This window comes from Macaca thibetana, chromosome 20 (assembly GCF_024542745.1).
Source record: "Macaca thibetana thibetana isolate TM-01 chromosome 20, ASM2454274v1, whole genome shotgun sequence".
NCBI lineage: Eukaryota > Metazoa > Chordata > Mammalia > Primates > Cercopithecidae > Macaca > Macaca thibetana.
In genome coordinates, this window is record NC_065597.1 from 48,173,397 (window position 1) to 48,187,936 (window position 14,540).

A 14,540-nucleotide genomic window follows, 5' to 3' on the forward strand; every position below is an offset into this window, starting at 1 on the left:
ATTTTTCACCTGGGGTTGGAGGCCGGGTAGATGGTAGAATTGATGAGGAGCTACTTTTTTTTTTTTTAAGACAGAGTCTTGTTCTGCCTCCCATAATGCTGGGATTACAGGCATGAGCCACTGCACCTGTCCTAGCCAGACATTTTTGAGGCCACCACCAGACAAAAGAGGCTCCTCATCGGCCAGGTGTGATGGCCCACGCCTGTAATCCCAGCACTTTGGAAGGCAGAGGCAAGAGGATTGCTTGAGGCCAGGAGTTCAAGACCAGCCTGGGCAACATAATGAGAACTCATCTCTACAAAAAAAAAAAAAAAAAAAAAAGGGCTGGGCGCGGTGGCTCACGCCTGTAATCCCAGCACTTTGGGAGGCTGAGGCAGGTGGATCACGAGGTCAGGAAATCAAGACCATCCTGGCTAACACGGTGAAACCCCGTCTCTACTAAAAATACAAAAAATTAGCCGGGCGTGGCAGCAGGCGCCTGTAGTACCAGCTACTCAGGAGGCTGAGGCAGGAGAATGGCGTGAACCAGGGAGGCGGAGCTTGCAGTGAGCCAAGATCGCACCACTGCACTCCAGCCTGGGTGACAGAGCGAGACTCCATCTCAAAAAAAAAAAAAAAAAAGCCAGACATGGTGGCATGCACCAGTAGTCTCAGCTACCCAGGAGGCTGAGGCATGGCTTTTGTGAGCTATGATCACACCACTGCACTCCAGCCTGGGTGACTCCGTCTCAAAAAAAAAAAAAAGTCTGACCTGAGTCTCTTAAGGATGAGGCCCTAGAGCACCTAGTAAACTTGGTCCCATTTGTGTGACTCAAAGGGACTTGTCCAAAGTCCAAGGGGTGCTGGGGGCAAGGGTGGGGCTTAGGTAGGCATGTAACATTCCTGAACAGGCCAAGCACTGGGTGAAACCACTCAGGATTCAGAAGCAGGTGGGATGGGGTGGTTGGAACATGATAATCATCCCCCTTCTCCTTCCTTTCCACCCCACCCTTGCTCACAACTGTAGGAGCTAAGGGTGGGAGAGAACTGGGGAGGAGGCGGCCAGAGTGATTTGCAGTGTTACTAATGCAGCTGGTTCTATGGAAGCCTCAGTTCTGTCTGGGATCCCTTTCATGAGCAGTGGACTAGGTCTTCACATTCAGCCCAGGATTACTACAGCATAAGAACGGGGGAGGAGCATAGACACAGCTCATGCAAACATCCCTTTTGTTTGTTTATGGCTGAATCCTAGCCAATGGACTACCTGAGGCATACAGATATTCTCTGGCTGTGGGCTGACATTTGAATACAGCTGGGGCCTCAGGATTCTCTGAAATAAAGGGCTGCCTCCCTCTGGAGGAGCCAGGCAGCTCCTCGGAGCAGCTGCCCATTGCGTGCTGGACAAGGCCATGTCACTGCCTCCATGGCTCCCCAGTCTCCCAGCTTGCTGTATCTCTCCACCTTAGAGACTGGGAGTGCCTTGATCTGAAGCTCTTTGCAGTGCTGGTGGCAGTGTAGGGGAAAGTAGTTGATGGGAGCAAGGGAAAGGAATTGGCAAGGAACCCTGGGCCTCTGGCTCACTGCATCAAGCCGTTCTTTACGGTCACGATGGGCTGTGTCGTCTTGGGTGGGGTGAAGACAGGGAGCGGTGGGCATGTGGATGCGGACAGGGAAGGGTGCAGTGACCTGGCTGGAGGAGGTAGGGCCGTATCCCACCCAGAGCCTGTCTCCAGACTCATGACTGCCCCATCCCAGGCTCCCTGGGTTCATCCTGTGTCCTCTCCCCCACCTACCAGTCATCTTCTGGTGAGCCCTGGGCTTAGGAGTTACCATGGCAACTGAAGAGTTCATCATCCGCATCCCCCCATACCACTATATCCATGTGCTGGACCAGAACAGCAACGTGTCCCGTGTGGAGGTCGGGCCAAAGACCTACATCCGGCAGGACAATGAGAGGTGGGTGTGGGGGTTGGGCTGTGGGGGAGCCTTAGGGATGTGGGGACCCATTGGTCTGGCTGGCATGATGGTCCTTTTCCTCCTCCCCGTTCCCAAGCAGGAATGGCCCTCGCTTGGGTGATAGAGAGGTTTCTCTCTTATTTGGTGTCCCCTTTGGTAGTGGGAGACCTGGTCCCAGGTCCCCACACCTCTTCTCATCTTCCTGCAGGGTACTGTTTGCCCCTATGCGCATGGTGACCGTCCCCCCACGTCACTACTGCACAGTGGCCAACCCTGTGTCTCGGGATGCCCAGGGCTTGGTGCTGTTTGATGTCACAGGGCAAGTTCGGCTTCGCCACGCTGACCTCGAGATCCGGCTGGCCCAGGACCCCTTCCCCCTGTACCCAGGGGAGGTGCTGGAAAAGGTACCTGGCTTCCTCTCTCCCTGTGCCCCATCCTGCCTGTCCTCCACCTGCCTTGGGCTCTGTACTGCTGCCGCCGCTGCCTTCTTTTTTTTGGCGGGGGGCGGGGGGCAGAATTTCGCTGTTGTCGCCGAGGCTGGAGTGCAGTGGCATAATCTTGGCTCACTGGAAGCTCCACCTCCCGGGTTCAAGTAATTTTACTGCCTCAGCCTCCCAAGTAGCTGGGATTACAGGTACCCACCACCACGCCTGGCTAATTTTTGTATTTTTCGTAGAGACGGGGTTTCACCATGTTGGCCAGTCTGATCTCGAACTCCTGCCCCAGGTGATCTGCCCGCCTCAGCCTCCCAAAGTGCCGGGATTACAGGCATGAGCCACTGTGCTCAGCCTGTACTGTTTTCTAAAGGGAAAACAAACCAGGGCAGTGGGAGGGGTGGGGAGAGAGATTTGCTGGCTCTCACCAAGGGTGGAATTGACTCACTGTACTTCCACTCACCTCCAGCCACCCCCGTCCTCCACACATGCCCCAAACACACCTGCCTCTTTTCTGAGAACTATTGGTCCATCTCACCTGCTAATCTCCCAGGCTCCAGAGCCTACCAGAAGTGCCCAGTCTGGCATTAAATGGCATGTGCCAAGATTAAGCAGTTCATTCACCCAGTGCCAGACACTGGTGGGCAGTGCCAAAGCAGCGGTGACAAGCCCAGGCCCCAGGCTGTGCCTATTCTAGGAGAAGCCATTGCAGGCCTGAACCTACAGCCAGGCTCTTGTCCCTCTTGGTCTCAGGCCTGGGCCTGAGCAGGTGGACGTCCCACCTTCATTCCCTTACGTATTCTTCTACCTTTACCTTCTGGCCATTTAATGGTTTTTTTTACTGACTTTACTGATCAGTGCTGCTTGATCCTGAAAGCATAATAGCAGGACATGGGGAACTTTTAGAGACATTCATGTCCACTTAGGTGCAGACAGTTTGGGGGAAGTGTGTGGGTAGAGAAAATGAAGAATGATTAAGACAATAACCCTTAAGGAATCCAAGTGAAGAGTATATAGGGGTTTTTGTACCTTTTTTTTTTTTTTTTTTTTTTTGAGATGGAGTCTCACTTTGATGCCCAGGTTGGAGTGCAGTGGCATAATCTCGGCTCACTAGAAGGTCCACCTCCTGGGTTCATGCAATTCTCCTGCCTGAGCCTCCCGAGTAGCTGGGACTACAGGCATGCGCCACCATACCCGGCTAATTTTTTATATTTTTAGTAGAGACGGAGTTTCACTGTGTTAGCCAGGATGGTCTCGATCTCCTGACCTCGTGATCCACCTGCATTGGCCTCCCAAAGTGCTGGGATTAGAGGCATGAGCCATTGTGCCCGGCCTTTTTTTTTTTTTTTTTTTTCTTTTATTGAGACTGGATCTCCCCCTGTTGCCTAGACAGGAGTGCAGTGGGGTGATCATAGCTCACTGCAACCTCAACCTCCTGGGCTTAAACGATCCTTCCACCTCATTCTCCCAAAATGCTGGGATTGCAGGTGTGAGCCACCACGCTCTGCCTAAGATTTCATTTTAAAGAATACGTTCGACTGGGCACAGTGGCTCACGCCTGTAATCCCAGCACTTTGGGAGGCCAAGGTAGTCAGATCACTTGAGGTCGGGAGTTTGAGACCAGGCTGGCCAACATGGTGAAAACCCATCTCTACTAAACATGCAACAATTAGCCAGGTGTGGTGGTGCGTGCCTGTAATCCCAGCTATTTGGGAGGCTGAGGCATGAGAATCACTTGAACCCAGCAGGTGGAGGTTGCAGTGAGCCAAGATTGCACGACTGCACTCCAGCCCGGGCGACAGAGCAAGACTCTGTCTCAAAAAAAAAAAAAAAAAAAAAATTAGCTGGGGGTGACACCTGTAATCCCAGCCACTCAGGAGGCTAAGATGGGAGGATCACATGAGCCTGGGAGGTTGAGGCTGTTGTGAGCCATGGTTGTACCACTGCAGTCCAGCCTGGACGACACAGGGAGACCCCGTCTCCCAAAAAAAAAAAACAAAACAGCCTTTCCTTTGAGCCCTCGTTTCAGTTCAAAGGGTCTTCTCTAACTTCTCCTTCATCTGAACTCCTGAAGACCCTCTTGCCCTGACAGTATTTGTAGTCTACTGGGACAGAATGGTTAGCGTCTGTATGTTATCGCCTTGCTGGAACTTAAATTTCATGATACGTTCTCTCCACCACAACCAGGGTGCCCTGCAGGAAGGAGATGAGCAGGGAAAGGCTCTCTGAGCAGCGAGCCTCCAGCCCTGCTCGCCATCCAGTGTGTGGCCAGCGGGTGGAGTGGAGTCGCTCTGCTCGCTCGTTCAGCCCAGGACCAGCCTCATCAGAGTTGGGCACGGTGGGCAGGCTTCACTCAAAACCAGAGTTCAAGTCTTTTTTTTTTTTTTTTTTTGAGACAGAGTCTCGCTCTGTCGCCCAGGCTGGAGTGTAGTGGCCAGATCTCAGCTCACTGCAAGCTCCGCCTCCCGGGTTTACGCCATTCTCCTGCCTCAGCCTCCCGAGTAGCTGGGACTACAGGCGCCCGCCACCTCGCCCGGCTAAGTTTTTGTATTTTTTAGTAGAGACGGGGTTTCACCGTGTCAGCCAGGATGGTCTCGATCTCCTGACCTCATGATCCGCCCGTCTCGGCCTCCCAAAGTGCTGGGATTACAGGCTTGAGCCACCGCGCCCGGCCCAGAGTTCAAGTCTTGACTCAGTTTCTCACTAGCTGTGTGACCTTGGTCATGTCTCCTGATCTTTTATTTATTTATTTATTTATTTATTTATTTATTTTATTTATGAGACAGGGTCTTGCTCTGCCACCCGGGCTGGAGTGCAGTGGTGCAATCATAGCTCACTGAAGCCTTAACCTCCTGGGCTCAAGCAATCCTCCCACCTCAGCCTCCAGAGTAGCTGGGACTACAGGTGTGCGCCGCCACCATGCCTGGCTAAATTTTTTTTTTTCAGAGATGGGATCTTGCTATGTTGTCCAGGCTGGTTCTTGAATGAGGTCAAGCGATCCTCTTACCTCAGCCTCCCAAAGTGCTGGGATGAGTGGTGTGAGCCACTGTGCCCGGCCTCCACCCCGGTCTTATTTCAGGATATACAGAGATGGATGCTGTGGACCCGCCTCCAGAGCATCAGGCATGGGGGGGGGTCACAGTACTGATTGTTCTGTGTCCCCACTTTCTTCCCCACTAGGACATCACACCCCTGCAAGTGGTTCTGCCCAACACTGCCCTCCATCTAAAGGCGCTGCTTGATTTTGAGGATAAAGATGGAGACAAGGTGGTGGCAGGAGACGAGTGGCTTTTCGAGGGACCTGGTAAGTTCTGTCTCCATAGGGCTCCCTGCCTTCCTGCCATAGCCCTGATACCTTCTGACCGTTACCTTCCCTCCCCAGGCACGTACATCCCCCGGAAGGAAGTGGAGGTTGTGGAGATCATTCAGGCCACCATCATCAGGCAGAACCAGGCTCTGCGACTGAGGGCCCGCAAGGAGTGTTGGGACCGGGACGGCAAGGAGAGGGTGACAGGTGGGTTCACCAAGAGGCGATGATGGTGGGGTGGACAGGGGGGGTCCCCACTGCAGGGGAAGCAGAGGAAGGTTGGGGAAAGCCTCCTGTAGTCTCAGAGAGGTGCTTTCCTGGTATCTTTTGAAAGCTGTTGAGGGCCACCCACTGTCCTCCTTTTGCCACCGCCATTTCATGCTGTTTCCACTTGGTTTGGAAAATGTGACCGTGACCATGAGGATGTGGCTTTTCCTTCCCCCACCTTCACCATGAGCTATGGGCAGTGGCCATGTCTTATCTGATTCTGGATCAACAAAGTAGATATTCAAATACAGCTGACAAATGTAGGCCAATAGGTATAGTGGCTCACACCTGTCATCCCAGCACTTTGCCAAGGTGGGTGGATTGTCTGAGCCCAGGAGCTCAAGACCAGCCTGAGCAACACAGTGAGACCCCCCTCTACAAAGAGTTTAAAAATTAGCCGGGTGTTGTGATACTCACCTGTGGTCCCAGCTACTCAGAAGGCTAAAGAGGGAGGACTGCTTGAGCCCAGGAGTGGAGGCTGCAGTGAGCTGTGATTGCACCACTGCACTCCATCCTGGGCAACAGAGGTACTACCTCGAGGTACTACCATTACCACTTTCTATATATTAACACTGGGATACAGAATGCAGGTTGCTTGCCCTGGGGTGTGGCCAGGCAGGGCGAGGCTGGGACCTGCATCCAGGCACTCTGACTTCTCCAATAAACCAAAGGACATCCACAACTCCAACAGAGGCAGTTCTGCTGCCCATTTTAGCGGAAGGACAAAAGTTGGTCTTTGGAGCTTAGAGAAGGCAGAGCAGGCTGTTGTTGTTTTTTTTTTGTGTGTGTGTGTTTTTTTTTTTTTGAGACGGAGTTTCGCTCTGTCGCCCAGGCTGGAGTGCAGTGGCCAGATCTCAGCTCACTGCAAGCTCCGCCTCCCGGGTTCATGCCATTCTCCTGCCTCAGCCTCCCAAGTAGCTGGGACTATAGGCGCCCGCCACCTTGCCCGGCTAGTTTTTTGTACTTTTTAGTAGAGACGGGGTTTCACCATATTAACCAGGATGGTCTCGATCTCCTGACCTCGTGATCTGCCCGTCTGGGCCTCCCAAAGTGCTGGGATTACAGGCTTGAGCCACCGCGCCCGGCCGCAGGCTGTTGTTATAGCAGCAACTTGGGCATCTTAGGAAGGCTTTTAGGCCGCGCGTGGTGGATCACGCCTGGAATCCCAGCACCTTGGGAGGCCAAGATGCGCAGATCACTTGAGGCCAGGAGTTCCAGACCAGCTTGGGCAACATGGTGAAATACCATCTCTACAAAAAATACAAATATTAGCTGGGCTTGGTGGCACGTGCCTGTAATCCCAGCTACTCAGGAGGCTAAGGCATGAGAATCACTTGAACCCAGGAGGCTGAGGTTACAGCGAGCTGAGATCGCAGCCTGGGCAACAGATGGAGACTCCGTCTCAAAAAAAAAAAAAAAAAAAAAAAGACTAAAAGGACTGCAATCATGACCTTGAGCCTGGGGTCAGTGGTGTCTTTTTGCCTATGAAATCTGTCAATCCCGTGTCTAGGCTGTGGGGGAGGGCAGGTGGGGAGCAGGCTGGAGGACTCTTGTCCCTTACCTTCCACTCTTGGCCCAGGGGAAGAATGGCTGGTCACCACAGTGGGGGCATACCTCCCAGCGGTGTTTGAGGAGGTTCTGGATTTGGTGGACGCCGTCATCCTTACGGAAAAGGTTGGTGCTTTTGGAGCTGGGTTTAAGGGACCTGGGGCTAGGGAACCCTCTGAGTGGCAGAGAATGGTGGCAGAATGGCATGAGAGTGAAAGAGAAGCAATAATTTTAGGGTCACTTAAAAAAAAATTCAGAGATCAGATTGCCTGAGGAGTATTCTGGATCATCTGAAGAGTTAAATAGTCTTTCTGGGGCCGGGTGCAGTGGCTCACATCTGTAATCTCAACAATTTGGAAGGCTGAGGCAGGAGGATCACTTGAGATCAGGAGTCTGAGACCAGCCTGAGCAACATAGAATTCATCTCTACCAAAAATTTAAAAATTAGCTGGGTGTAGTGGAGCATGCCTGTAGTCCCAGTTACTCCAGAGGCTGAGGCAGGAGAATCGCTTGAACCCCAGAGGCAGAGGTTGCAGTGAGCCATGATCACGCCACTGCACTCCAGCCTGGGGAACAGAGCAAGACCCTGTCTCAAAAAAAAGTCAGCCGGGCACGGTGGCTCACGCCTGTAATCCCAGCACTTTGGGAGGCTGAGGCGGGAGGATCACCTGAGGTCAGGAGCTGGAGACAAGTCTGGCCAACATGGTGAAACCCCATCTGTACTAAAATTACAAAAATTAGCTGGGTGTGGTGTCATGTGCCTGTAATCTAAGCTGCTCAGGAGGCTGAGGCAGGAGAATCGCTTGAACCCAGGAGGTGGAAGTTGCAGTGAGCTGATGTCGCACCATTGCACTCCAGCCTGGGCAACAAGAGCGAGACTCCGACTCAAAAAAATCCCTGGATTGGTAGAAATTGTCCCTGAGACCTGGGAGCATTGGGAGAGTTTGGTGGCCAATCTGGCTCGCAGATCCCTGAAGTTGGAGGCAGGTCACTCAAATACCCAACACCTTGCTCTGCAGACAGCCCTGCACCTCCGGGCTCGGCGGAACTTCCGGGACTTCCGGGGAGTGTCCCGCCGCACTGGGGAGGAGTGGCTGGTGACGGTGCAGGACACGGAGGCCCATGTGCCAGATGTCCACGAGGAGGTGCTGGGGGTTGTGCCCATCACCACCCTGGGCCCCCACAACTACTGTGTGATTCTCGACCCTGTCGGACCGGATGGCAAGAATCAGCTGGGGCAGAAGCGTGTGGTCAAGGTGAGGTCCCTACACCCCCCACAGAGGACTGTCCTGGGAGATGTATGCCCTCTAGTGGCAGGAGGCCCTCTGCCCTCTCTCCCTTCTCTCCTCCAGAGGCACGTTCTGGGAATACCTTCTGTGCCTTTACACGCTTAGTTCTTACACGCCTGAGACACTGGCCCATTTGGTTCCTGGCAGCCTCTAACTTACCCCTCAGACCTGAAGTTAATTCCCCTTCTGGGAAGGTCTCCTGGCTACCCTCTGCCTGAGACTCTGAAACTCTCTCTGATACAGTCATGTGCCACTTAATGTGGGGATACAGTCTGAGAAATGGTCCTTAGATGATTTTGTCTTTGTGCAAAAGAGTGCACTTATGCAAACCTAGATGGCACAGCCTACTATCACCTAAGCTAGATGGTGTAGCCTGCTCCTAGGCTGCCAACCTGTGCAGCATGTGACTGTCCTGAATACTGCAGGCAGCTGAACACAATGGTAAGTACTTACGTAGCTAGCCATAGAAAAGGTAAGAAAAACACAGTATGAAAGCTTCATTATCGGCCAGCAAGTGGCTCACGCCTGTAATCCCAGCACTTTGGGAGGCCAAGGCACGTGGATCACTTGGGGTCAAGAGTTCAAGACCAGCCTGGTCAACGTGGGGAAACCCTGTTTCTACTAAAAATACAAAAATTAGCCAGGTGTGGTTGTGGGTACCTGTAATTCCAGTTACTCGGGAGGCTGAGGCACAAGAATCACTTGAACCCCGGAGATCAAGCCTGCAGTGAGCCGAGATCGTGCCACTGCACTCCAACCTGGGCGACAGAGTGAGATTATCTCAAAAAAAAAAAAAAAAAAAAGAGCTCCATTATAATCTTACGGGACCACCATGTGCAGTCTGTAGTGGACTGAACCATCACGCAGTGACTATACTTCACATCTTTTATATTCTGGTGTGCACTTTGCTTTGTCATCTTTCGTAAAACAAACCTCTTGGTTTACCCTCTCCCACCCCCTACCTCATCCCCTCTCTGAACTATATGTGGGAATACCAGGAGTTGCCAAACTCATTCTGTAAAGGGGGCTGGATGGTAGATATTCCGGGCTCTGTGAGTCATCGTTTCTGTGGAAGTTCTTCAACTCTGCTGTTATGTCAGGAAAGCAGCATGGGCAGTACGTAAACAAGTGAGTACTGCCATGTTTCTGGAATATTTTATTTGCAAAAACAGGAGGCAGAAAAAGTAGAAATAGGCCAGGCACGGTGGCTTACACCTGTAATCCCAGCACTTTGTGAGCCCAATGCGGGTGGATCACTTGAGATCAGGAGTTGGAAACCATCCTGGCCAACATGGCGAAACCCCTTCTGTACTAAAAATACAAAAAACAATTAGCTGGGCATGGTGTCAGGCACCTGTAAACCCAGCTTCTCTGGAGGCTGAGGCAGGAAAATCGCTTGAACCCGGGAGGCGGAGGTTGCAGTGAGCTGAGATAGCACCACTGCCCTCCAGCCTGGGTGACAGAGAAAGACTGTCTCAAAAAAAAAAAAAAAAAGTAGAAATAACCCAAATGTACATATTTAATGAATGGATAAAAAATTGTAGCATATTCATACAATGGAATATCATTCAGCCATAAGAAAGAAATGGCAGGCCAGGCGCAGCAGCTCGTGACTATAATCCCAGTGCTTTGGGAGGCCAAGGTGGGAGGATTGCTTGAAGCCAGGAGTTCGAGACCAGCCTGGGTAACATAGTGAGACCCCATTTTTACAAAAACTTTAAAAAATTGGCGAGGCATGGTGGCACACCTGTAGTCCCAGGTACTTGGGAGGCTAAAGTGGGAAAATCGCTTGATCCCAGGAAGTAGAGGCTATAGTGAGCTAGGATTGTGCCACTGTACTCCAGCCTGAGGCAATAGAATGAGATCCTGTCTCTAGGAAAAAAGAAAAGAAAGAAATGACATACTTATAGGTGATACAACATGGATAAAATTGAAAACGTTATGCTAAGTGAAAGAAGCCGGCCGGATGCGGTGGTTCACGCCTGTAATCCTAACACTTTAGGAGGCTGAGGCAGGCATATCACCTGAGGTCAGGAGTTCAAGACCAGCCTGGCCAACATGGTGAAACACCATCTCTGCTAAAACACAAAAATTAGCTGGGCATGATGGCGGGTGCCTGTAGTCCCAGCTACTGCTCGGGAGGCTGAGACGGGAGGATCCCTTGAACCCGGGAGACAGTTGTTGCAGTGAGCTAAGATCCCACCACTGCACTCCAGCCTGGGCTGCTGAGTGAGACTCCATCTCAAAAAAAAAAAAAAAAAAAAAAAAAAAAAAGCCAGACATCAAAGACCACATATTGACATATTGCATGATTCCATTTATATGAAATGTCCAGAATAGGTAAACACATAAAATAGACTAGTGATGGGTGGGGTGGGTGGGGAGTAGAAGTAACTTCTAGGTACAGGATTTCTTTTCAGGGTGATGATGAAAATATTCTAGACTTAACATAGTAGTGATGGTTGGACAACTATGAATATACTAAAACAACTGAATTGTGAATTGTATACTCTAGGTGGGAAAATTTCATATGTGGATTATATCTCAATAAAATTAAAAAAAAAAAAAAACAGGCAGTGCTGGGCATGGTGGCCCACGTTTATAATCCCAGCACTTTGGGAAGTTGAGGTGGGCAGATCGCTTGAGTCCAGGACTTTGAGACCAGCCTAGGCAACATGGCAAAACCCCATCATCTACGAAGCACACAAAAATTAGCTGGGTGTGGTGACGCGCATCTGTAGTCCCAGCTCTTTGGGAGGCTGTGCTGGAAGGATTGCTCGAGCCTGGAAGGTTGAGGCTGCAGAGAGCTGAGATCATGCCACTGCACTCCAGCCTGGCCAATAGAGCAAGACTGTCTCAAAAAAAAAAAAAAAAAAAAAAAAAAGGCAGAATCCAGATTTGGCCTGAAAACCAGAGTTTGTCGAGCCCTAGGTTACACCATCTCTAGAAAACAAAGCCTGGGAGAAAGAAGAAAAAACAGGTTGATTTTTTTTAATGGTTTAGCGTGCATGGATCCAGGTTCTGACAGTTTATGGAATCTTTCAAGGACACGTTTGAGCAGATGAGATTCGGCAGACGTTTGTGTAGAGCCTCACAGTCCAGACGGTGCCTCACTGTATTATGATGTGGGGGTTGTGGCGGGCTTCTGGGGCTCCTGTCCTCCACACAGGCCTGAGACAGCGCGGGGCTGGGGAGGTGCCATCGGAGGCACCCGCAACCCTAAAGGCCCTGCCCCTAACCGCACGTCTCCCCACTAGGGAGAGAAGTCTTTCTTCCTCCAGCCGGGAGAGCAGCTGGAACAAGGCATCCAGGATGTATACGTGCTGTCGGAGCAGCAAGGGCTGCTGCTGAGGGCCCTGCAGCCCCTGGAGGAGGGGGAGGATGAAGAGAAGGTCTCACACCAGGCTGGGGACCACTGGCTCATCCGTGGACCCCTGGAGTATGTGCCATCTGCCAAGGTGGAGGTGGTGGAGGAGCGCCAGGCCATCCCTCTAGATGAGAACGAGGGCATCTATGTGCAGGATGTCAAGACTGGAAAGGTAATGGCTGGGGGTGGGTGGTGGTGCTGCCACGTGGCCTTGGCCTTGGTGGTGGCTTTTTCTGGGTGTGTGGGAGAGGTGAGCAGGGACTTCAGCAGCATGGAGAGCCACATCAGGTCGGCTGTCTGGTTGGGGGAAGGTACTACGTGGAGTGTTTGCCATCCTGCCTTAAATATCTCATTTGAAATGTTAGAACCGACCGGGTGCGGTGGCTCATGCCTGTAATCTCAGCACTTTGGGAGGCTGAGGCGGGCGAATCACCTGAGGGCAGGAGTTCAAGACTAGCCTGGCCAACATGGTGAAACCCCATCTCTACTAAAAATACAAACATTAGCCAGGCGTGGTGGTGGTCCGAGTAGTCCCAGATACTTGGGAGGCTGAGACAGGAGAATTGCTTGAGCTGGGAGATAGAGGTTGCAGTGAGCCAAGATCACACCACTGCACTCCAGCCAGGGTGACAGGGTGAGACTCCATCTCCAAAAAAAATATTAGAACCTCCACTAAGAGGACAAGCGGGGGTTTAAGACGGGGACCCTGTCCCACAGCAGATCTGGTTCCCAGCATATAAAGGTCTGATGGGGTGGCCAGGGAACAGGAAGGACCTCCTCCCTCATGCCCATATCCCACTGGAATCTTTCATTTTTGCTGCTTCACCTAAAACCTTGTCCTTGATTTGACCTCGGGCCACATCTCCAACCTCTTCTAAGAATCCAAGCTGGAAGTCCAGCTCGAAATCCGAGGGAGCATCCGTGTACATGACCTACTTCACCGTCCCTGGGGTGCCCTCCAAACTGTCCCATGAAGGAAGATTCTAGAAATAACATTGAGCACCTTCTCTCTGCCAAGAGCTGTTTGAGCTAGACATGTGAGATGTCATTCACCCCTAGATCCTGCAAGGTAGCCACCACCAAGTCCACTTGACAGATGAGGAAACTGAAGCCCAAGGGGTGAGGTAGTTAGCCCACGATGACAGGGCCAACAGATGGCAAACCCGGGCTGGAGCCTGGTCTCCCGGCAGAGAAGGTGTTTAACCTCGCGCCGCGCCTTCCATGGATGGGCTGTGCTTCAGGACAGCTGGGCGGATCTTCCTCCCTTCCACCCTTACGGGCAGCGTCCCTCCCTGTCCTCGTCTCAAGGTACGCGCTGTGATTGGAAGCACCTACATGCTGACCCAAGACGAAGTCCTGTGGGAGAAGGAGCTGCCTCCCGGGGTGGAGGAGCTGCTGAACAAGGGGCAGGACCCTCTGGCAGACAGAGGTGAGAAGGACACAGCTAAGAGCCTCCAGCCCTTGGCGCTCCGGAACAAGACCCGTGTGGTCAGCTACCGCGTGCCCCACAACGCTGCCGTGCAGGTGTACGACTACCGAGAGAAGCGAGCCCGGTGAGCGCTGGCAGGGCAGGGGGTAGGGGGCGGCTCTCCACAGGTCCGACTCTGACTCCTGGCTGTCTCTGCAGCGTGGTCTTTGGGCCTGAGCTGGTGTCTCTGGGTCCTGAGGAGCAGTTCACGGTGTTGTCCCTCTCGGCTGGGCGGCCCAAGCGTCCCCATGCCCGCCGTGCGCTCTGCCTGCTGCTGGGGCCTGACTTCTTCACCGATGTCATCACCATTGAGACGGCGGATCATGCCAGGCTGCAACTGCAGCTGGCCTACAACTGGTAAAAACGGGGACAGGGCACGGGGGTGCGCTCCTGGAATCCTAGCACTTTGGGAGGCTGAGGTGGGAGGATCGCTTGAGCCTAGGAGGTCCAGGCTGCAGTGAACCATGATGGCCCCGCTGTACTCCAGCCTGGGTGACAGAACAAAATCCTGTTTCTAAACAAAAAAAACCAAACCAGGTAAGCAGTGGGTGAGGGTTCCTGCTGGGTGCAGCCTAGGAACCCCAAAAAAAGGAGGTGAAGTGCTGGGCTCCTCATGAGGGCAGGACACCTCATTCAGTGCCGAGGTCAAGAGGGAACCCAGGAGTTCACGCAAATCCAGGGAAGGCGTGGGCTCACCTCTTGGAGTCAGGACTCAGGGATCCGGTAGCAGGACACTACCCCAGCTAAGCTCCCAGCGTGCGTGCAGCCAAATGCTTAACTGCCAGGCTGTTAAAAGATGCATGGGACACAGCCGGCGGGAGTGGGCAGTGCGAGTGGGTGGCGAGAACACAAGCTCTGAAACTGACCACCCTGACCTGCGCCCCAGCCCTGCTGTTTGCAGCCTATGGACCTGGACAAGGGACAG

The 14,540-nt window shown here is 52.6% G+C and overlaps 2 protein-coding genes across 2 annotated transcripts in view; both read left to right on the forward strand.

The window, feature by feature from the left end:
- Positions 1-14,540, forward strand: part of MVP (major vault protein) — a 28,213-nt gene that overhangs the window by 8,489 nt on the left and 5,184 nt on the right. Inside the window, exons 2-10 of the mRNA XM_050773467.1 lie at positions 1,776-1,935; positions 2,144-2,339; positions 5,550-5,673; positions 5,752-5,883; positions 7,523-7,617; positions 8,511-8,747; positions 12,038-12,319; positions 13,456-13,700; positions 13,775-13,972. Coding sequence (XP_050629424.1) covers positions 1,811-1,935; positions 2,144-2,339; positions 5,550-5,673; positions 5,752-5,883; positions 7,523-7,617; positions 8,511-8,747; positions 12,038-12,319; positions 13,456-13,700; positions 13,775-13,972 — 1,634 coding nt within the window. The 5' untranslated portion in view covers positions 1,776-1,810. The remainder of the gene's footprint in view (positions 1-1,775; positions 1,936-2,143; positions 2,340-5,549; positions 5,674-5,751; positions 5,884-7,522; positions 7,618-8,510; positions 8,748-12,037; positions 12,320-13,455; positions 13,701-13,774; positions 13,973-14,540) is intronic.
- Positions 1-14,540, forward strand: part of TMEM219 (transmembrane protein 219) — a 150,774-nt gene that overhangs the window by 8,212 nt on the left and 128,022 nt on the right. The window lies entirely within an intron of this gene.